Source organism: Arthroderma uncinatum (assembly GCF_011692745.1).
Source record: "Arthroderma uncinatum strain CBS 119779 chromosome Unknown scaffold5, whole genome shotgun sequence".
Classification (NCBI taxonomy): domain Eukaryota; kingdom Fungi; phylum Ascomycota; class Eurotiomycetes; order Onygenales; family Arthrodermataceae; genus Arthroderma; species Arthroderma uncinatum.
This window is the reverse complement of record NW_022983867.1, coordinates 489,302-509,543: the sequence shown is the minus strand read 5'-3', so window position 1 is coordinate 509,543 and position 20,242 is coordinate 489,302. Positions and strand designations below refer to the sequence as shown.

The following is a 20,242-nucleotide window of genomic DNA, read 5'->3' as shown; positions in this document are numbered from 1 at the left end:
ACAGTGTGATCCGAGAGCAGATCTTGCACCGTAGCTGGAGCGCCCTAGGGTCGACTTGTTTGGCCTCGTTATGGAGCAGTTCCTTACCGACGGATGCTACAAAACATTATATGCGTCACTCTGATGCGTTTTTTAATCTCGAAAATTCGACATATTATTTTGTTGCTCAAATAATAGGGCCATAAGGTATATAGAGTCTATCCAATCCTCCGAGTTACCAAAAAAAAGAGAAAGAAGGCCTTGGATCCGCCGCCATGTGCAGACGCCGCGTTTCGTACAATTAAAAAAACATTAACAAGAAGAGAAGAAAGGGAAAAAAAACGGAAAAGATGGCCCGAGTCCCTCTAAACTCCATGAACCCTGAAAAAGATACATAATTGGTAGCGTGAACATATATTACTTCTGCGGCGGTGATGAGACATCGCCTGGCTGCCATGTAGACTCTTGCTTAGTCCCTGGCGGCAGCCATGGCCGGGCAACGCTATTCCTTCTCGAAACGCCATTGGCCTTGTCGTCTTCCTTCTTGCCATTGACATCCATTGGATGGATTCCGAGACCACCGACCGCTGGGGTTGGGAAGGTATATCCGTTCGAATTCCAAGCTTTGCCGGCTCCGTTGGTGGCATTGTTGAGAGGAAGGATATTGTCGTGTTTCTGGAAGCGGTCTGCGTTGGCCCGTCGGTCCGCGGCATCATCCTGCTTGTTCCTGTCATAAAGATAGAGACCGAGGAAGGTGAGGGCAATACCAAACGCCTGCAGAGGTGTGGTTGAATTACCAAACCAGACGATGGCGACCACAACGACGAAGACTCGTTTGATGAGTGAAGCGACGGAGTATGAGACCGGCGATACCATGGACAGTAAAACGAATGCCATGATGTTCTGGGCAAAGTGGAAGACTCCGTTGAAGATAAATTCCAGCGTCAAGGCGCCATGGTCAAGTGCACCCTTTTTCTCCGACAAGCTGACAGCGCCGGAAGATAGGATGTCGATGATGAGGGGATAGCCTTCGGATAGGAACCATATCGGCAGCGTTAATAGAAAGGCGAGCCCTGAACAATAGCATAAAAGGTTGAGCTTGTCAAGCTTGGTATCCCCCGGTGATTGACCTTCAGCCTCCGCACGCGCCGCCTCATTAAACAGTTTCTTCGAGAATATGTTCTGAGCCACGAAGATGAGCGCAGCCGCAAGCGCACAGAGTATCCCAAACAGGTTCGTCGAGAATCCTGCGGAGCAAGCAAGCATAACACCTAGCGTGAGGGGGACGAGGGAGAGATAGGTGGCCCTAGCGTAACGGATGCGGAAGAAGATGCGATAAGCGAGCACGGTGAAGAGTGGAGACAGCCCCTTTATGGTATGGACTAGCGAAACGGGGATTTTTGAAGTCGACATGGAGCTCAGGATGTGTCCTAGTAGCTGGAAGCCGGCTAACGGTAGAGCGGTGGTGACGATGGAATATGACGGATAGCGGATTTTATTTTTGAGTACGGGCACAGCCGTTTTTAGAGCTGGGAACACCGAAGCGAGGTATGCGAGAACGAGACACCATGTTGATACAAATGCAAATTGAACGATCGTGAGTGTGATGGGCTTTGGGAGAGCTGTAAGGATGGATTTCGAGGAAGTGTTCGTGAGAGCTGATGTCATGTACCAGATGATGCAAAGGCCCTGGACAGTCAATTAGCAAATGCACTTCGCGCCCTTCTATGTACCACTCATGAAGAGAGCACTCACGATGAGTTTGTAAGATATCGGAGCTTTCAGCGACTCGGCCAGCTCCTGGGCGTTCAAGCTAACACTCGTTCCCCGAGTCCGGAATGACCCCAGTGCCTCGCTGATGCTCTTGCGGGGACGGTGTGAACGGTCAACGGGCGTTGGCCCACGCGAGTATGCCCTATTCTTGCGTGGCTGCCATAGCGATTCCCCCGCGTACCTGACCGTGGATGGCACAAAAACGCTGTCCTCCTGTTCCTGGTTCACTGCGTCGTCATCTCCCAGGCCAGGGAATTTCTCCGTCGCGGAGCTGTCGACGGTCATTTGAGGTTTCCAGGACTGTGGCGGGCCGGAAGACTTCTGCTGCCGCGTATCGACAAGCGTTGTTACGCTCATTATCGGCTTGGAGACGAGCTGTGGCTGGACATGTCACCAGTAACGCTGATGAGGCCAGAAAAGTTATGGAAGACAGGAATAAGATGGATAGCTTGGCGTTCACAGGGACAAGGCGCACTCGTGATTGGGCGCGGCGACACGTGTTTTGAGCTTATCGCAGCCATACATGTCAACTATCTATAGAACGACTCCGTATAGATTAGTACAGAGACAGAGTATCAAGGGATGCGTACGTAGGTAGATGTATGATCTTAGATAGAGTAAGATGGAGTAAAAATAGATAGAGACATGTCTCAAGTCCTTCGGCCTTGACAGCAGACATATCACGTGTCATCCACGTGACATTATGTTGTAGTCGCCCGTGAGAGAAGAAGCATCTCGAGTTCAAGCCCAAGGGCACTCACCGACTGTTGATAATGCAGTATTAGACACCTTTATATAGACTATCTATACTCCGTATACTCCGTACTTATCTACGATATGTGTTGGCATGTCAGTCTTACATAATAAGCGGACGTCAGCATTTAGGAGTTCCACGTGACTTGCCGCCTCCAACCCAAAACCAGTTTTGAGCCTCCATTGGCCTCTGGCCTCGTCTACTTCCTGGCTCCTCGGGGGAGGCAAACCACTGCCCACCGCTGCCATCGATATATCCCCTCACATATAACCCACTAGTTATATTAACTTCAGGTGGGAAGTCTCGCTAGATGGCCGCCTCTGGGGTTCCGACCCGCCAGTACACATCCGAGGAATTCGTCGAGAGCTGCGGCGCCATCCTGTTCAACCTGCAGCAGCCAGTGAGAGTTTGTTTGATCCGCCATGGGAACGAATGGCTGCTGGCTAAGGGCCGGCGGAATGTCGGTGAAACCCGCCAGGAAGCGGCCCTGAGAGAGGTGAAAGAGGAAACCGGATATGACTGCTGCGTATACCCCGTTGGGATGTCAACTCGAGCGCCACCAGCAGCTGGGTTGTTAGACCACCACCATATTTCAGACCAGGCGCGGTATCACCACAACCTAAGTGAGCCATTTATGCTTACGGTCCGAGAGATTGATGGGCGTTCTAGCGCAAAATTAATCTGGTGGTATATCGCAGTGGCTGCCGGGGACGGCCCCGCGGCAGAGGCTGATTATACAGCTGACTTCTTCACGTTGAACGAAGCTATACAAAAGCTAACATTCCGGTCTGACCGCGAAGTGCTAGAGAGGGCCATCCAGCTGACCTTCCCGTGTCGATTTCAAAATGAGGGGGAGATTGCCATCAACTAAGGTTCACTATGAGCATCAAAGGGCCGGTTTCCAATTTCCTCAAAAATTTGGCGACTTCCTAAATATTCGTTGACGCCGTGGTACTCTTAGCCAGTCCGGGTCTCAATCATCATCTGGGCCTCAATTATCAGGCTGGCGTGCATAGAGCGTAGATAGCTGCTGGACGAAGATGCATATAATGCCAGCATCCGTCGTCTGGACATGCAATCTACTCTCACAATGGTTCTATGGTCTCGCAGACTCATTCCCCTCACAATTCGGAGTTGATACCCTCAATAACTTCGCAAATACTGCAGGTTTCGTGCAGCAAGGAAACATGAAATATTCCCAGATAGCTACCTGGGCCTGCATCCCGCTGTTGACATGTCACGGCGTTGATGCGGCTAACCCTGCGGACAATGTCCCCAACCTGGAGACTATGGAGCAAGATACTCCTTTCTTCTCCAAGGAATGGCAGGTTCTTGGCCCATTCGAGATAGGCACAAGAGGTCAGTGGTCAATATTTATTTATAAATAATTACATCCCTTTTTATATAATCGATGACACTGACACACTCTCCTAGAGTCGTCATGGGGTACCGACCCTCTTGAGACATATGGCGGATTTCAAAAGCTGAAATATGACCCCAATGCTTCCTTCCTCAGCTCCCTAGGGCCAGATGGGGCTGTGAAATGGTCACCCGCCTCGTCTAGTCTCAATTCAACCGCTAGTCCACCAGAGACTACGCTCCATATTAACTTACCACCTGAGAACCGGACGTCCCTTCAATCTGTATACGGGTGGGATGCACTGCAGTACCAAGCATGGGCACGTGGAAAGCTAACCGTACCTGGAAACGGAACCGAGCCTGTTGCAGTTGCGTTGCACACGGTTCGAACTTGGGAGATTCGGGTTGACGACCAGTTGTATTTTGGTGGTGACTTTTTTGCCTTTCGAAGAGCACCGCTTCTCCTGAGCTTGAAACCTGGACCGCATCAGATTGACCTTCGAGTGGTCCGTGATGTCCGTGCCCTCGGTGGTGTTGGCGAGCCATCTATCGATATCATCCTTGTGGCGGAAAAAATACCCAGTCAATTGATTGTGGATGCGAAGAGCATTTTGGTAGCAGATGTGGTTGAGAATCGTTTGATTAGCCCCTATGCATCTATTACTCTTCAAAATGCCATGGGAAGCCTTGTACAAGTGACCGATATCAAGGCCGATGATCCGGTACGTGGTTTGAATCATTCGTTTTCCGGATGGTATATGCTAACAATTTATAGACTTCGGGACTTGAATTGAAGCTCTTGAAGGGAGTAAGGCTAGATGGACACCAATCTCGTGCCGTGGGATTCACGATCACACGAGGCTCAGAGGCGTCGACTTTCCCAACAGAGCTTTCCTTCCATTTCGAATATACGGTAAAGGGGAGCGCCACAGTTCGTCAAACGCCAAAAGTGACTATCAAATTTACAAGCCGGCAGATGTCCGAGGTTCAACAAAATACCTTTATCCAGCCAGGAGGCGTGGTATCTTACGCAACTATGCGTCCACCATCACCTCAGAAATGCACAGATAAGACAGCAAAGCTCCCAGTGCTCCTCGGCCTCCACGGAGCAGGACAAGCAGCGAGTGATGAGATAATTCGGACTATGCTCGATGGTGTAAAAGATATATGCGCCTGGACCCTCTTCCCTAGTGGTGTCACACCTTGGAGTGGAGATGATTGGCGTAAGTTTTCCTCCTGATATTCTGTTTATTGTCTGTTAACTGACTTTGATTCTAGACACTTGGGGATTCGCCGACCTGCAAAATTCAGTCCATGCGCTAAATGACTGGATCAAGGCCGTTTCGTGGACTGGACCTGAGATAGTAATCGAGGACTGGATAGTTGCCGGTCACTCGAATGGCGGTAAGTTTATCAGTGAACTTAAGTTGAAGGATGGTTTTGGGAGCTAATGATAATAGGCCAGGGAACTTGGTACACTATCTCCCATTACCCCGACAACGTCATTGCAGCTGCTCCTGTTGCAGGTTATACATCTATCGAGAGTACGTTATCTTCTTCCTACAATTTGTTGATACCCTGCTCACCATTCCCCTTGAATAGATTATGTTCCATACTCCATGTGGCATAATACGGATGCCTTGCTGGCCGCCCAATTTTTCAGGGCACGCCAGGACTTCAAGCATGAGCTTCTTCTTGACAACTTTGTTGGGATCCCTGTACACCAGCAGCATGGCGCTTCGGACGACAATGTAGTCGTTTATCACTCACGTCTCATGCATCGACTGATGAAAGAGAATGGCTGGCCCTCGGAATATCTCGAAGTTCCTGGAAAAAATCACTGGTATGATGGCATAATGACTTCTGACTACCTCAAGGAATTTTATTATAAATACGCCAAACGCCCTGATTCGGACCACCTCCTCCCCGTCAACTTCGCAATCACCATCCCTCCTGCGGGGTACGTGGGTTCCAGAGGAGGTATATCTGTGGATCAATCGCACAGCCCAGATCGAGCTGGATCCATCAACGTTCAACGAGATCTGAGTACCCATGTCTGGAAAATAACGACTCGCAACATCCGTCGTTTCCATCTAGAATTATCCGCTGTGAGAGCGCTTCCTCCATCGCAGATCCAGATTGATGGCTCAGAGCCGTTCCCTGTCACGACTGAAATCAAATCTGCAACAACGTGGTACACGCAGGATAACTCCGGGAAGTGGATGGCTTCTCAGGAAGCTTCATGGCGCACTACTTCCGAGCGGTACGGCAGACAGACAGGTGTGAACGCTATTCTTCGCACACCTGGACCATTCACCGTATCGTCTAGTTCTAGCGATACTGATGTCCTTGCACTGCAAACGTGCCGAAATCTGTTCCAATATCTATCGGCCGATTGTGACTTGTTCACTTCATCCGATGGCTCCGCGTCCACTACTGCGACGGGCAATGTTATTACTCTTTCGCTTGGCCATAATATCGGGCCGTCTACGCTTGCCACATTCCCGATCTCCCTTAACGGGAACGGATTGGTCGTACAGTCCGCACAAGGTCCAACAACATACCCATTCGAGGCGGGCCTTGGTGCCATCTTCATACGTCCTCTAGAGAACGAACGCCTTGAGCTGGTCATCTGGGGATACGACATGGCCGGTCTCCAGCAGGCGGCTCGTCTGGTCCCTGTCCTAACGGGAGTCGGCCAGCCTGACTTTGTCGTTGTCAACAAGGGAACTCCGCTGAAGGGCCAGGGTTCTCTTTATGCTGCTGGATTTTTCGACTCCACTTGGAAGATTTCTGCCGCCTCCTATGTTTCCTGAGTAGATATATCCCTTTTCATAGGGCAACGTCTGAGCTTTGTACTAGATGTAGAGTTTGTTCACTAACACTGCGCAATAGACAGCTCTTTAGTGATGGCATCTATACATGTCATTTTTTATATGTGCTTCCTTACCAATCTACCTAGATTGCTACCTGTCACTCTGCCATCTCCATGATACCCTGATACACCTTTAAATATATACCCTAACGTAGCAACATGGCGGCCGCCATAGCTGTAACTGTCTAAGAGACATGCTATTCCATCTATCTGCCCAGGATGCAGAGAACCTGCCGGAACTCAGGGGCCAGGCTAACGGCTAAGCGCAAGACTTCTGCCACCGCCCTTCCCCTTTGGGCCTGCATCCCACAACCTCAACCTCAACCTCAACTTCTTCATTTTTTTTCTTCTTTCTCCCCTCGCACTCTCTTCAAGCCTCAACCTCGCCTTCTGCTGCTCGCCAGCTTACCTTCCTTGCCCTTCTTGTTATTTTGTTCCATGTATCTTGATCTCTGCTCATACTTTCTCTTCTAATCTTCCCCTTCTGCTGTATTTTCTTTCTCGGATCTCGCCCTCTCTTCTCGCACCTCTTCCATCTACTTTCCTGCATATTTGCTTGGTTTCTCCCCCCTCATCTTCTAGCTCTACGGCTTCAAAGGTAGCTCGATTCTGCGTTGCGTTGCTTTCGATCTCTGATACGCGTCAAGCTGTCTCATTTTCACGAGTTCTTCTTGTGATATTAGAGGCCAGTGAGTGGCTTCTTACTTCTTTGCATATTGCTCTAACCTCCCACTCCCATCTGAGCTGTTTGACTTGGATCAGCCACTCAAGGATCTGATTTTATCTACTGTTTTTTCTTACTTGTTCATCTGAAAACCCCTTCAAACTGTGCTGAGCATGTATTACAAGGTCATGGACTCTCCTAACGCGTCTCGAAAGCCGTCTGTTCAGGTCCAGGCTCAGTTCGACGCCACGGCGACTAACACTGCTTCCCACGGGCGTTTTGGCTCGGTATGTTCTCCTGAAATATTCCTGCTTGGATGATTGATATAAATAAAACTAACTGACATTCTAACTCACTTATAGGGAACGATGAATCTCGGTACAGTAGATACTGGGGCCAATCCCCTTGTGTCGTCGAAGCTTGGAAATATCCAAAACACCTCGATGATCGACGATGGTGCTTCGTTGGGGAAGGTAGGCACAATATCTGATACTGAACAAACCACATTGCATCAGATTTAATCTAACTTCACCAGAAGCCGAAGCTTGAACAGGCCGGTTCTTCGATTCCCTCCTTCAACCAGCAATCCGTTATGGATCAAATTCTTGCAAAGCTGTCCCCAAAGGATCCTACGGCTGGCTCCTCTGCCGGCAATGCGGCCACCAAAGTTTCTGATACCCTTCCCCGTTTGGCAAAACAACCCTCTGGAGAAAATATTTCCCCTCTTGTAACCCAAGGAGAATCTTCTACTACATTTGGAGGAGTTCTCCCATCCCAAATGGCTGACCAGCCTACTATGAATGCCTGGCAGAATGCTTTCAACTCTGGAAAGGGCATGGATACTCAGGAGATGCTTCGCTTGCAACAAGAACTGGAAGCTGCGAACTCTCGTATTGCCTTGCAGGAGCAAGAGCTAGCCCAAACCCGGGTTATCAAACATACACTTGACCAAGCTATGGGGCCACCGTCTGAAGTTGACTTCGGTGGTCGTGAAATCACGGAACAGACCATCAGCAGCTTGCAGAATGCCTTCAATGCCTCTACTCGTCCATTCAACCAGCGTCAAGACCAGTGGACGATGCAAGATGATGCTCGTTCTGACATCTCAGATGCCTTATCCGCTGGAGGATATAATAGAGCCCGCGGTCTCTGGAATGCAAACTCCCAGCCACAGGTGAATGGCTTTGGCAACGCTGACAAGGGCCATCGTGATTTCGCGTTGCATGACGCCAATGTCAACCCTGATGTCAGTCGTAATTGGGGAAACCGTACTAGCCAGCAAGGATTCAACTCTCAGCCTGGATTTCCTCATAACCAACGTATGTTTCCTGGACACGGAAGTCCACCCTACGGGTTCGACAACCGCTACTCAGCCGAACAAGTTCCCCAACTTCAGGGGCCAACCAATCGTCGTGCTACTCAAGCAAACCGTGGAGCTTCGTGCTTTCCACCTCAGACCTCACCATGGGGTACATTCTCACCACCATTAGCTCCTGCTACCACTCTTCCCAGGCCAGCTAGCCAGCAACAAGTTGGAGCATTCCAACCACAGAATGTGTTCCCTAGTGTCAACACCTACCAGCCTCGTCCAATTGGCACACCTCTATCCCCAATGGCTGCAGAGTTCACCGCGTTCTCAGCTACCCCTGGATCTTGGGCACCTTCGGTAAGAACTGACATATAATTCAAACCTAAATATTTGACTAACCTTATGTTAGACTGCTTCTGGGGTTGGTTCGACCTACGTGTCTCCACTTGAGCCTCTGAACTATCGTCGTCTTCTAGACAAGAGCGTTTCTTGCGACTGGAAGTATATCGTGGACAAGATTGTTTGTAACAATGATCAGCAGGCGTCCATCTTCCTTCAACAAAAGTTGAAGGTTGGCACTTCCGAACAAAAGTACGAAATCATCGAAGCTATCGCCAACCAGGCCTACCCATTGATGATCAATCGCTTTGGCAATTTCCTCGTCCAGCGCTGCTTTGAGCATGGCACTTCCGAGCAAGTTATCGCTATTGCTAATGCAGTTCGTGGCAACACCCTGAGCCTAAGCATGGACCCTTTTGGCTGCCATGTTATCCAGAAAGCGTTTGACTGCGTTCCAGAGGAACACAAAGCTGTTATGGTCCATGAGCTCCTTCGTCGTATCCCTGAAACAGTAATCCATAGATATGCTTGTCATGTGTGGCAGAAACTTTTTGAACTCCGTTGGAGTGGTGAACCACCACAGATTATGGCTAAAGTCAACGAAGCGCTTAGAGGCATGTGGCATGAGGTTGCCTTGGGAGAAACTGGAAGTCTTGTCGTTCAGAATATTTTTGAAAATTGTGTCGAGGATGAAAAGGTAAGCCTCTAAAAAAGCAAAGAGATTATAGAATAACTTACTTACATTTCTATAGCGTCAAGCCATTGAAGAAGTTCTTGCGAAAATTGACCTCCTAGCCCATGGCCAGTTTGGTAATTGGTGCATTCAGCACATCTGTGAACATGGGGCGCCACCTGACAAGAGCCGTGCTATTGAACATATTCTTGCCTGGGCCACTGATTATAGCATGGACCAGTTTGCTTCTAAAGTGGTTGAGAAGTGCTTGAAGATTGGTGGTGCAGAATTCCTTGACAGGTACCTCGCGAGAGTCTGTACTGGCCGTCCAGACCGCCCCCGTATGCCCTTGATCGATAGTATGTGCTCATAATAACCTCTGGATCATTTGACCAAGCCTTTTACTAACACTCCGAGTAGTTGCTGGGGATCAATATGGAAACTACTTGATTCAATGGATCCTTCTCAACGCCGGGAACCAGCACCGTGAACTGGTCGCGGGCCATATACGGTTGGTGAATACCTCATATTTCTTACACTTCTTTACTAAACCCTTAATAGTAAACATATGGTCTCTCTCCGAGGCTCTAAGTTTGGATCTCGTGTTGCCATGCTCTGCTGCAACCCAAACCACGTTACTCGCCCTGGACCAGGAGCAGGTATCCAGATTAGCCGCTTCAACTCCCCATCTGAGGAACGTGCTCCTAGCGCCATTACTGGAGCCAGATTCAACCGCAGCTCTCAGTGGACTAGCAACTACCCTCCATTTCGTTGAGACTCCTCTGCCTCTTCGCAAACGGACGGCTAATTGTATGATGCTAACCCACTGTCAGTACCTCAGCTGCGGCGAATAACAGAAGTGATTCGCATATCGGAGCCTAATTTACAACTATCTTCCCTTTTTCTAAGATTCTCAAATCCGTGGATGCTGTGCTTGGTTCAGAAAGCCCTAGATCCTCATATCTGTCCGTTGGTTTGTTGAGGGTTCCTTTTCCAACATCCAATCTGATTCCTCTTTTTTTTTACCCATCTCTTTTTCTTTTGCCTTTATTGCCTTCTTCGATGTCTTCTCCCCCTGTCTGGAACTACCTTACTTCCTTATTTCATTCACTTAAATTGTCATATCTGCTGTGAAGATGAACTTATCCAAAAAATAGGCATGGGTAGCTACCTGGTGCTTTGGTTTACCTCAATGGTCTAGTTTCATGTTGTATTCGGTGGGGCTATTCTGTTGTATTTCTATCTTCACTTTCACTCTTTTTTCTACCTTTCCTAGGGGCCATCCCTTCCTTACCTTTTCACCATTTATCCGTTCTATTTCCATCGGGAGCCTGCTCAAAAACACTTCCAGGGACTGTGGGCATATGAAGGACTGGGAGTTATTTGGTCATTAATGCCTTATGTGTTGTATTCGCTAATTGATGTATGATAGCCTCCATAGCATCTAGATGCCAAAACCCAAAAAAAAAGACTGATGTTCGTTGCGTTCGTTGATTTATGCATAGTACTCAAAATGAGAGGATGTCTGTAGAAACGTAGATATTACCAGAGGTAATTTTAGCCGCCAATTCCCAAAAACGCCTTGTTAGCTCCCATCCCTCCGCTGCAACCACGAGAATAGCATCGATAAGCTCAGGATCGAGCTTCGCCTCTCGATATTGATCATTTTTAAACGACCAGAACCCTATACTCTTCATGAATCAATAGACTGAGTCACCATTAACCCGCTACCATCACCGTTCTCGACGATATCACTACACTTTCCCTCCTCCTTGCCACCTTTCTGCTCCCCTGCATCTGTCTCCCATGGTTTCCGCCTCCGTTGAGCGGTACTAGTAGTTTCCTGGCCCGTCAACACCGTGTCCGGTATCTGCTGAATACCAGGTATCGGCTGGCCTGTTGTGATGAGCTCTACTATACGTGCGAAAGATGACGGGTATACGGGCTGTTCTTCCTCCGATTTGGACGTCTCTTGTGTTGTAGATATCGACGTGGCTTCTGGGGCAGTAGCTATAGTGTTAATATTTGAAGATGGGGGCGTATTATCGTTGGTTTGTAGGGGTTGCTGCTGGAGCCATTGTTTGTATGAGAGATAGTCAATTGGTGGCTGGATGGAGAATTTCCTGCATAAAACAGGTTAGCCATGAACTAGTATAGTTGGTCATATCTATCTTACGTTGGAGAGATGCGTACTTTGAGAAGTAGAAACATTTCGCTTTCACGACCAGGTCGTCTGTCCGGTTGACCTGCTCGTCTGTCGCGGGCGTTCCCGACTGGCCGAGTATAGTTGCTATTCCAAGCTTGAACTCTGGGTCTGTAGTGAAGGAGTAGGAGCATAGTCTCTGGTATATGTCTGTAGGATATGCTGTTGAGGCCGTCGTGGTTGGGTCGGTAGATGAAATTGCGGGGAAGGCCATTGCGGGGGATATGTATGTGTATTCTCTATTTATCGTACGTGGTAGTTAATTCATACGGGGCAGAGGGAGTATTGTAGACTGTCTCTGTGAATAGAATATGCCCTTTCTTGAGGATTGGAGTAAATGTGTTTGGTTGTTGATGGTTGAGGGTTGCGTATAGTTAAATATCGGGAGATTTAGATCTTCCCGCTCCGAATTAGTTAAATAGTGCCAGTCGCTATTAAATATATCACCTTTCCTCACCTTACCCTTCGGCTTGCCCATTTTACCCCTAGTCCTCTTTCTTTATTTATCTACCGGTTACCTGCTGATGGGCGACCGCTATATGAATCTTTAGAAACTGTCAAGTTTATACGAAAGCGTATAACGTATGGTGATGGTCCGCAGTAGTTACTTCGGCTTCATAAAAATATAGATATGAATGGTAGAATGTACTATATTTTACCAGACTATACCATTTAACCAAACGCCAGGATCTTCGAATGTAAGGGTTAGTTGTTATGGGTATGATGCTTATGATGAATGGGAAAAGAGGGCAAATCGCTTTCTTATAGTACAGGAGTAAAGCAAGTCGTTGAATCGTTGACAAGAGAAAAGGCATGGGTATACATGGCTAGCCAGTATCCATTGCATCTCCACCGTTGCTAGATTGAAGGTGGCCGTTTGCATGAGACTCTGCCGCCGATTCAGCAGCCAGACCAGCACCCATGGGCTTACCACTCTGGCAGCCGGGACAGTTATGCACAACTTCATGAGCAAAGACGTCACAGTCGATGCAGAAATGGTGCTGACACACTGTACATTCGTATCTGCTACTGACGCTCATACCCTTGACGGATCCTTCTCGTCTGTCCCATCTCTCTCGCGGCGGGACGGGAGGGAAGGCATTGCCGCATGCGAAACAGCTGATACTTCTCGACGCTCGCTTCCACGGAACCTCGACCCAGTTGATCAGCGGGAAGAGGTGGTGGTATGATCGCGCCAGATGGGTGGAGAGGATAAGCGTGAGGCCGCAGGTTGGACATTCGGCAGGTAGCGAACATACTTTACTTCCGCACCGGGAACACATGTAGCCGCCTCTGACGGGTTTGGAGTGGCATGCACAGAGCGACGGGAAGGATTCTACGGTGCGTGAAGGGAAGCCCATCATCAGGAGGGAACTGGACGAGTAGCGCTGGGAGTAAGTTACCGGTGGAGTGGTGACGGCCAGCAGGAGGTCCCAGAGATGTTTCTCGTCGATGGCGACGCCGTAGCTGGAGTCATTGCCGTCGTTTGTTTTGGCGCAAATCTCGCGACAGATGGCTACGTCGGCGGCCAAACCGATGATGCCTACCCGTACCTTGTCGGCGATCAGGGAGGTGATTGTCTGGTGGATGTCTCCTGGGTCTGAGGAGAGGAGGGCACCGAGGACGATCAGGACTTCTCGTGTGCCGTGTGTTGGAGTATGGCTGTAATAGTTAGTTGTATGTGTGTATCTCGTAGATCTGGAATGGCAACGCACTATAGGGATCCGCGGGCCATCTCGAGGGCGTTCTGCAAGCTCGGCAGGCCCTTTGGGTCCTCTGACCGCAACGCATGGAGGGATAGTATGTGTTCTGTCGGGTTCCCGCTCATATCACTGATGTGCACTGCAACCCCGTCCCTCATGCCCATGATACCCAGCTGGGAGATGGGGTTTTGCTCAAAGAACTCGAGCACGAACTTTTGCGCATACCGGAGCGTGAGGAGGTATCTGGTCGGCCGAAGGTCCTTCTCCGCCATGGCAAAGGAAAGATCGAGAACGAGTATGAGATGTCGAATGATACCTCGCTGTAAGGGTGTAGTATCTTTAAGCAACCTGCTGAATATCAGTACTCGTCTCTGACATCTCAAGATCGTAGGCCTTGGACCTACCGCTTCCTCTTGCCAGCTTCCAGCAGCCCATCTACAGTCGCACTGATAGTCCCGTCCGCGCCCTCGACCAGCGTCTCCCACGTCCTGGCTACCTCCCACTCTGCTCCGTCGCGCTTCTTCTTTTTCTTCTTGCTCCTGCTGGCCCTGCCCCGGTCTCTCCGCCGGCCGCCAGCCGTACGCACGTCAACATCGACATCGTCTTCGTCCTCGTCCTCCTCCTCGAGATTCTCGTCCAGCTCGTCCTCCGAGCCCGCGGCACTGTACTCTTCGTCTGAGTGCGCCATGAGAGACTCCGGGATACGTGCTGCTGAGACGCTGGCGCGCTAGAGACCGAATTACTCGCGTGAAGCCGATCTTCTTCTGGCGTCTTGGCTGCAGGCTCCGGCAGGTTTAGGCGAGATCAGAATCTGATCAGAACTTCATCTTTTATTTTACATCTGTACGGAGTCCAGTACTTACTATTCTCTATGTCTGTCGTTCAATTGCTCGAGGACGGTTCAATTGCATAAAGCAGACTGAGGTCTCAATTAGGTTGCCGTACCAAGAAGCCATTGTTTACTCCGAGAAGCTTGTCCTCTGCTATACCCTGCCAGCCTGTATCTTCTGTCTGTCTATATCTTAGTTGATATACGTCGCGTGGATGGTCGTGGCTCAGGTCTGCGGGCGCCGAGTGCGCAGACTCGCAGGCGCGGCGGCTAGCCATGGAGCGCGACGTCATGGCTGCACCCGCGCCCGCCCTGCGAGTGACTTTCTGCCCCTCCTCCGGCCCCTCCATGCTTCTTCCCTCTCTTCTTCTTCAGCATCCTCTTCTTCACCTTTCTCATCTTTAGCATCTCGATCACTCAGGTCGGCTCGTAAGTCTGCTGGATTAGCTATCCCGCTCCAGAAAAGATCCTGCTCTGCTGAATTCCGCACGATGAACCCAAGCGAGAGGGAGACGCTGCCCGACGTGTGAGTGTCCCGTGTAGACGAGACGGATAGACTGCTGACGATGATAACAGGGCTAAGCCATCTCACTACCATGTCTCGCTGTACGATCTGACCATTGGCGGCAACTGGGGATACAAGGGAACCGTCAAGATAGACACCAAGATCACCCGTCCAACCAAGGAGGTCGTCATCAATGTCAAGGCAATTGACGTCCAGGCAGCTGAGATCTCTGCCAAAGATGGTCTGTCTAGTCTGTAACACGTTCCAGGATGTATACTTACTTTCTGCAGGAAGTGCCGCCAGCAAGGCCACGGACATCTCATACGACCGCAAGTCCGAGCGGGCCATCTTCAAGTTCGCAGAGGAGATACAGCCAGCAGACATGCTCCTGACCGTCTCCTTCACCGGAACCATCAACAACTTCATGGCTGGCTTCTGCCGTGCCGAATACAAGTCGGTAGCCACCCCGGGACCAAGCATACCCACGGTTGGAGACAAGCAGTACATGCTCAGCACCCAATTCGAGGCCTGTGACGCCAGACAGGCCTTCCCTTGCTTCGACGAGCCCAACCTGAAGGCCACCTTCGACTTCGAGGTCGAGATTCCAAAGGGTCTGACTGCCCTCAGCAACATGCCCGTCAAGGCCAAGCGGGACGGAAGCAAGCCTGAGCTCGAGTTTGTCTCGTTCGAGCGTACTCCCATCATGAGCACCTACGTGAGGATTCCCGTAATCCTATATAAGGCGTGTACTAACGTCGATCATAGCTCCTTGCCTGGGCTGTCGGTGACTTCGAGTACGTCGAGACCATGACCAAGCGCAAGTACAACGGTGCCAGCATCCCAGTCCGTGTCTACACCACCAAGGGCCTCAAGGAGCAAGCTCAGTTTGCTCTCGAGTGTGCTTCCCAAACCTTGGACTACTTCTCTGAAGTCTTCGAGGTCGACTATCCTCTCCCCAAGTCTGATCTCCTTGCCGTCCACGAATTCGTAAGACTACCCCTATTGCTCTCATATTGTAGAATTGACATGCTAACTGTGTGAAAGGCCATGGGTGCTATGGAGAACTGGGGTCTCGTCACCTACAGAACCACCGCCGTCCTTTTCGAGGAGGGAAAATCTGACGAAAAGTACAGAAACCGCGTTGCCTACGTCGTTGCTCACGGTAGATACTACACCTCCCTCATCATGCGTGTTGTTACTAAAGGAGTATAGAATTGGCCCATCAATGGTTCGGTAACCTCGTCACCATGGACTGGTGGAACGAGCTCTGGCTCAATGAAGGTTTCGCTACTTGGGTTGGCTGGCTTGCCGTCGACCATTTCCACCCAGGTTAGTACTCTACATCAAAGTTCAAGCATATGGCCAAGGCTAACTATTATCTAGAATGGAACGTTTGGTCGCAGTTTGTCGTACGTCACCATAGAGGTACTTTGTTATTGTGATTTCCCATATTGACAGTTTTACAGGCTGAAGGTGTCCAACAAGCAATGAAACTCGACTCCCTACGTGCGTCTCACGCCATTGAGGTTCCAGTCCGAAACGCCCTCGAGGTTGACCAGATCTTTGATCACATCAGTTACTTGAAGGGTAGCTCCGTCATTCGCATGTTGAGCAGCCACCTCGGTCAGGAGGTTTTCCTCAAGGGTGTTGCCAAGTACCTGAAGGCCCATGCCTACGGTTAGTGGCACGGTCTCACTCTCCTGTCTTGGAGGAATACTAACAAGCGATAAAGGAAACGCCACCACCGCCGACCTATGGTCTGCCCTTAGCGAGGTCTCAGGAAAGGATGTCACATCCTTCATGGTTCGTCATTCATTGTATGCACGGCATCTTGATTTATATACTAACTGGACCTAGGACCCATGGATCCGCAAGATCGGTTTCCCTGTTGTGACCGTTTCTGAACAGCCTAGCCAAATCACCGTTGACCAACGACGATTCCTTGCATCTGGCGATGTCAAGCCAGAAGAGGACGAGACCATGTGGTGGATCCCACTCGGCATCCAATCCGGTCCCAAGGCAGAGAAGGCCGACATCCGTAACCTGACCAAGAAGTCTGACGCCGTTGAGAACATCAACTGCAGTGAATTCTACAAGGTCAACAAGGACCAGTGTGGTTTCTACCACACCAACTACCCACAAGACCGCCTCATCAAGCTTGGTGAATCCAGACACCTCCTTAGCACTGAGGACAGAATCGGCCTGGTTGGTGATGCTGCCTCCTTGGCTGTCTCTGGCGAGGGAAGCACTGCTTCCTTGCTCGCCCTGGTTGAGAAGTTCCAAGATGAGACTGACTGCCTGTAAGATGTGCTCCTGCAACTTTTTTATGCATGATTTTATACTAACTTTCCGTAGCGTCTGGCAACAAATCATGACCTCCATCGGTGGCCTTCGATCCATCTTCGGAACCAACGAGGCTGTCTCTGCTGGCCTGAAGGCCTATGTCCGCAAGCTGGTGACTCCCGCAACCGAGAAGATTGGCTGGGAGTTCAAGGCCGAGGACGACTATTTGACCAAGCAGCTTCGTCAGCTTCTCATCACCTCCGCCGGACGCTCTGGCCACGAAGGGTAAGTCCAAGTCCCGTTCCTGAAACGATGATCGTTCTAACGCGAGAGTAGCACTGTCGCCGAGGCCAAGCGCCGCTTCGACGCCTGGGCATCCGGAGACCAGTCCGCGATCAACACCAACCTCCGCTCCGCCGTGTTCTCCGTCAATGTTGGAGAAGGAGGCCGCCGCGAGTACGACGAGCTGGTCAAGGAGTACGAGCGAAACACCTCCATCGACGGCAAGGAGATCTGCCTTGGCGCTCTCTCCCGCACCACCGACCCGGCCCTCATCAAGGAGTTCATGGAATTCCTCTTCTCGCCCAAGGTTTCCCAGCAGGACGTCCACACCGGCTCCTCCGGCCTGGCCGCCAACCCCAAGGCGCGCTACCTGCTGTGGGACTTCATCAAGGCCAATTGGAGCCGCATCGAGGAGAAGCTGGGCTCCAACAAGGTCGTGCTCCAGCGCTTCGTGCGTCTCAGCTTGATCAAGTATGCCGACCACGACGTCGAGCAGGACATTGCCAAGTTCTTTGCCGACAAGGACCAGGACGGATATGACCGTGCCCTGGTCATCGCCGCGGACACCATCAAGTCCAACGCCAACTACAAGGAGCGAGAGGAGAAGGCCATCCTCGAGTGGCTCCAGACTCACGGCTACGCGTGAGTGTATCACATGCCTGATACCAGCTTCTCCAACACGGAGCCCCATGTATCTAGTAAAATAGTATCTAGTAAATAGTATCTAGTAAATAGTAAATAATCTCTGCCATCTTATATATAGATAGGTATATATATATATAGGTATAGAGATGTAGAGATATAGGGTAGTATGTGGAAGTACCTCTGGGCCGAAAAGAGGTGGGAGGTACATCTGTGTGCTAGCCTGTTCCGGCCTAGCGTCCGGCGGAAGAGCGTATCACGTTGTTTCGACCTTCACCTCGCTCTCTCGCCTTTTGACCTTCCGCCCTCAGCCCAGCAAACGCAGAGCAACCATCCAACCCGACGCAGCATCCCCAGTCTTCCCCTTGCCAGACTCTCCTTCAGCCAGCCAGCACAGATACTACACCGTCGCACGTCTCGATCCAGCTACCGCCCGTCCGCCACCAGCAGCTATCTGACCCTTCCGTCGCCTCTCTTCCCCTCCCGTCACCTTCACCATGACTCCTGAGTAGTAAGTGCCAGCTTCTCGCCCAGCAGCTCCCCTCGCCGCCAGACCCTGGACCGGCACCTCCCACGCCTTAGCCGATGGAGATATAGCCCAGCTAACCCGTTGATGTGACTGTAGAGCTTTCCCTCGTTCTCTGGACGCTGACGACACCGTATATCGCCTTTGCTCAAGGCTGCAGTCGTCATCCTGCATGTGACGTGATAGAGATGCTGACCGGCGTGGTAGATACGATTACCTGTTCAAGCTCCTCCTCATCGGTGACTCCGGTGTAGGAAAGTCTTGCTTGCTCCTCAGATTCGCAGACGATACCTACACAGAGAGCTACATCTCTACCATCGGTGTCGACTTCGTACGTTGGCCCTTCCCCCACCGCCCCCCGTCCCTGGTCCCCGGTCCCCTCCGGACGCAGCTGTGGAAGCTTGTACACTGACTTCTCTGGCCTGGATAGAAAATCCGAACAATCGAACTCGATGGAAAGACCGTCAAGCTCCAGATCGTACGTTGTTCACTTCACCGACAAATCGCCCGTATCACGAATCCGTACTAATGTTTATGTAATGAGTAGTGGGATACCGCAGGCCAGGAACGATTCCGAACCATCACATCTTCTTACTACCGAGGCGCCCATGGAATCTGTGTTGTCTATGACGTGACGGATATGGACTCGTTCAACAACGTCAAGCAGTGGCTGCAAGAAATTGACCGCTACGCCACGCAGGGCGTCAACAAGCTCCTCGTAGGCAACAAGAGCGATATGGAAGACAAGAAGGTCGTCGAGTACACCGTTGCAAAGGTGAGTCTCTTCGTCTTTTTTTTTTTTTTTCCATGATATATCTGTGCTAATAATATACCAGGAATTCGCTGATAGTCTCGGCATCCCATTCCTCGAGACCTCCGCCAAGAACGCCTCTAACGTCGAACAAGCCTTCTTGACCATGGCCAGACAGATCAAGGAGCGAATGGGGACCGCAACCGTCAACAACAAGCCAACCGTGCAAGTTGGCCAGGGACAAGGCGTGCAGTCGAATACCGGCGGCTCATGCTGTTAAATTCCATTTTCTACTCCCCTTACACCTCGACCGATGCCGTGGTTATGCTTCTCCTTTCCCACGCCATGTGCTGTCCTGTGCTTCCCTTTGGCGTGAAATTGGCATCATGAAAGCAGTGTTTCTATCGGATGGGGGCGGTGGGATTAATTTAATGTCGTTTTAAATGGGTTGTTTACACTTGGTTTCTTTATTTATTCCCCTCCCCTTCCCCCCCTTTCCTCATGCCCCGTCCGGTCCGCATCTGTCTTACATTACTTAACCTACACTACGAGCCATGCGTATCATACCATGACGAATTTGATTCCTGTCCCCTCCCTCCAACCGATCCATACCCATCCCGTCCTGATCCCGTCTCCATCTATGCCATCGACGATCACGGGAAGGCCCCACCCGTCTTATGAAAACCTAATGCTGCGTTCCTCATACTTCTGGTTTTGTATGTGTTTATTCTAACCTCCCTCCCCCCCCTTTTTTCTTTCCCTTTCTTTATTATAAACCTGTTTTTGCTGGGAT

General features: G+C 50.5%; 7 protein-coding genes across 7 annotated transcripts; 4 read left to right on the top strand and 3 right to left on the bottom strand.

Moving 5' to 3' along the window:
- Positions 1–396: 396 nt before the first annotated feature.
- On the bottom strand, positions 397–2,109 carry GIQ15_06542 (triose phosphate/phosphate translocator; the record flags this gene model as incomplete). Its single annotated transcript, XM_033553959.1, has 2 exons — positions 397–1,668; positions 1,735–2,109. The coding sequence occupies 2 exons, from the start codon at positions 2,107–2,109 to the stop codon at positions 397–399; spliced, it is 1,647 nt and encodes a 548-aa protein (XP_033403474.1).
- Positions 2,110–2,816: 707 nt separating this feature from the next.
- On the top strand, positions 2,817–3,377 carry GIQ15_06541 (uncharacterized protein; the record flags this gene model as incomplete). Its single annotated transcript, XM_033553958.1, has 1 exon — positions 2,817–3,377. One exon carries the CDS (start codon positions 2,817–2,819, stop codon positions 3,375–3,377), a length of 561 nt encoding a protein of 186 aa, XP_033403473.1.
- Positions 3,378–3,555: 178 nt separating this feature from the next.
- GIQ15_06540 (uncharacterized protein) lies at positions 3,556–6,681 on the top strand (the record flags this gene model as incomplete). The annotated part of the gene is made up of 7 exons (XM_033553957.1): positions 3,556–3,865; positions 3,941–4,587; positions 4,641–5,088; positions 5,144–5,269; positions 5,326–5,409; positions 5,468–5,825; positions 5,871–6,681. The coding sequence occupies 7 exons, from the start codon at positions 3,556–3,558 to the stop codon at positions 6,679–6,681; spliced, it is 2,784 nt and encodes a 927-aa protein (XP_033403472.1).
- An 896-nt stretch (positions 6,682–7,577) lies between these two features.
- Positions 7,578–10,500, top strand: GIQ15_06539 (meiotic coiled-coil protein; the record flags this gene model as incomplete). The annotated part of the gene is made up of 7 exons (XM_033553956.1): positions 7,578–7,691; positions 7,767–7,877; positions 7,940–9,070; positions 9,123–9,749; positions 9,805–10,084; positions 10,146–10,236; positions 10,287–10,500. The coding sequence occupies 7 exons, from the start codon at positions 7,578–7,580 to the stop codon at positions 10,498–10,500; spliced, it is 2,568 nt and encodes an 855-aa protein (XP_033403471.1).
- Positions 10,501–11,418: 918 nt separating this feature from the next.
- Positions 11,419–12,142, bottom strand: GIQ15_06538 (uncharacterized protein; the record flags this gene model as incomplete). Its single annotated transcript, XM_033553955.1, has 2 exons — positions 11,419–11,848; positions 11,919–12,142. 2 exons carry the CDS (start codon positions 12,140–12,142, stop codon positions 11,419–11,421), a joined length of 654 nt encoding a protein of 217 aa, XP_033403470.1.
- A 613-nt stretch (positions 12,143–12,755) lies between these two features.
- Positions 12,756–14,810, bottom strand: GIQ15_06537 (suppressor of stem-loop protein 1; the record flags this gene model as incomplete). The annotated part of the gene is made up of 4 exons (XM_033553954.1): positions 12,756–13,590; positions 13,644–13,979; positions 14,036–14,358; positions 14,577–14,810. The coding sequence occupies 4 exons, from the start codon at positions 14,808–14,810 to the stop codon at positions 12,756–12,758; spliced, it is 1,728 nt and encodes a 575-aa protein (XP_033403469.1).
- Positions 14,811–14,951: 141 nt separating this feature from the next.
- Positions 14,952–19,729, top strand: GIQ15_06536 (uncharacterized protein; the record flags this gene model as incomplete). The annotated part of the gene is made up of 17 exons (XM_033553953.1): positions 14,952–14,986; positions 15,037–15,206; positions 15,256–15,680; positions 15,731–15,952; positions 16,010–16,127; positions 16,178–16,294; positions 16,349–16,374; positions 16,432–16,642; positions 16,698–16,768; positions 16,823–17,265; positions 17,321–17,533; positions 17,585–18,172; positions 18,410–18,657; positions 18,983–19,029; positions 19,129–19,176; positions 19,246–19,473; positions 19,535–19,729. The coding sequence occupies 17 exons, from the start codon at positions 14,952–14,954 to the stop codon at positions 19,727–19,729; spliced, it is 3,405 nt and encodes a 1,134-aa protein (XP_033403468.1).
- Between the last annotated feature and the right edge of the window lie 513 nt (positions 19,730–20,242).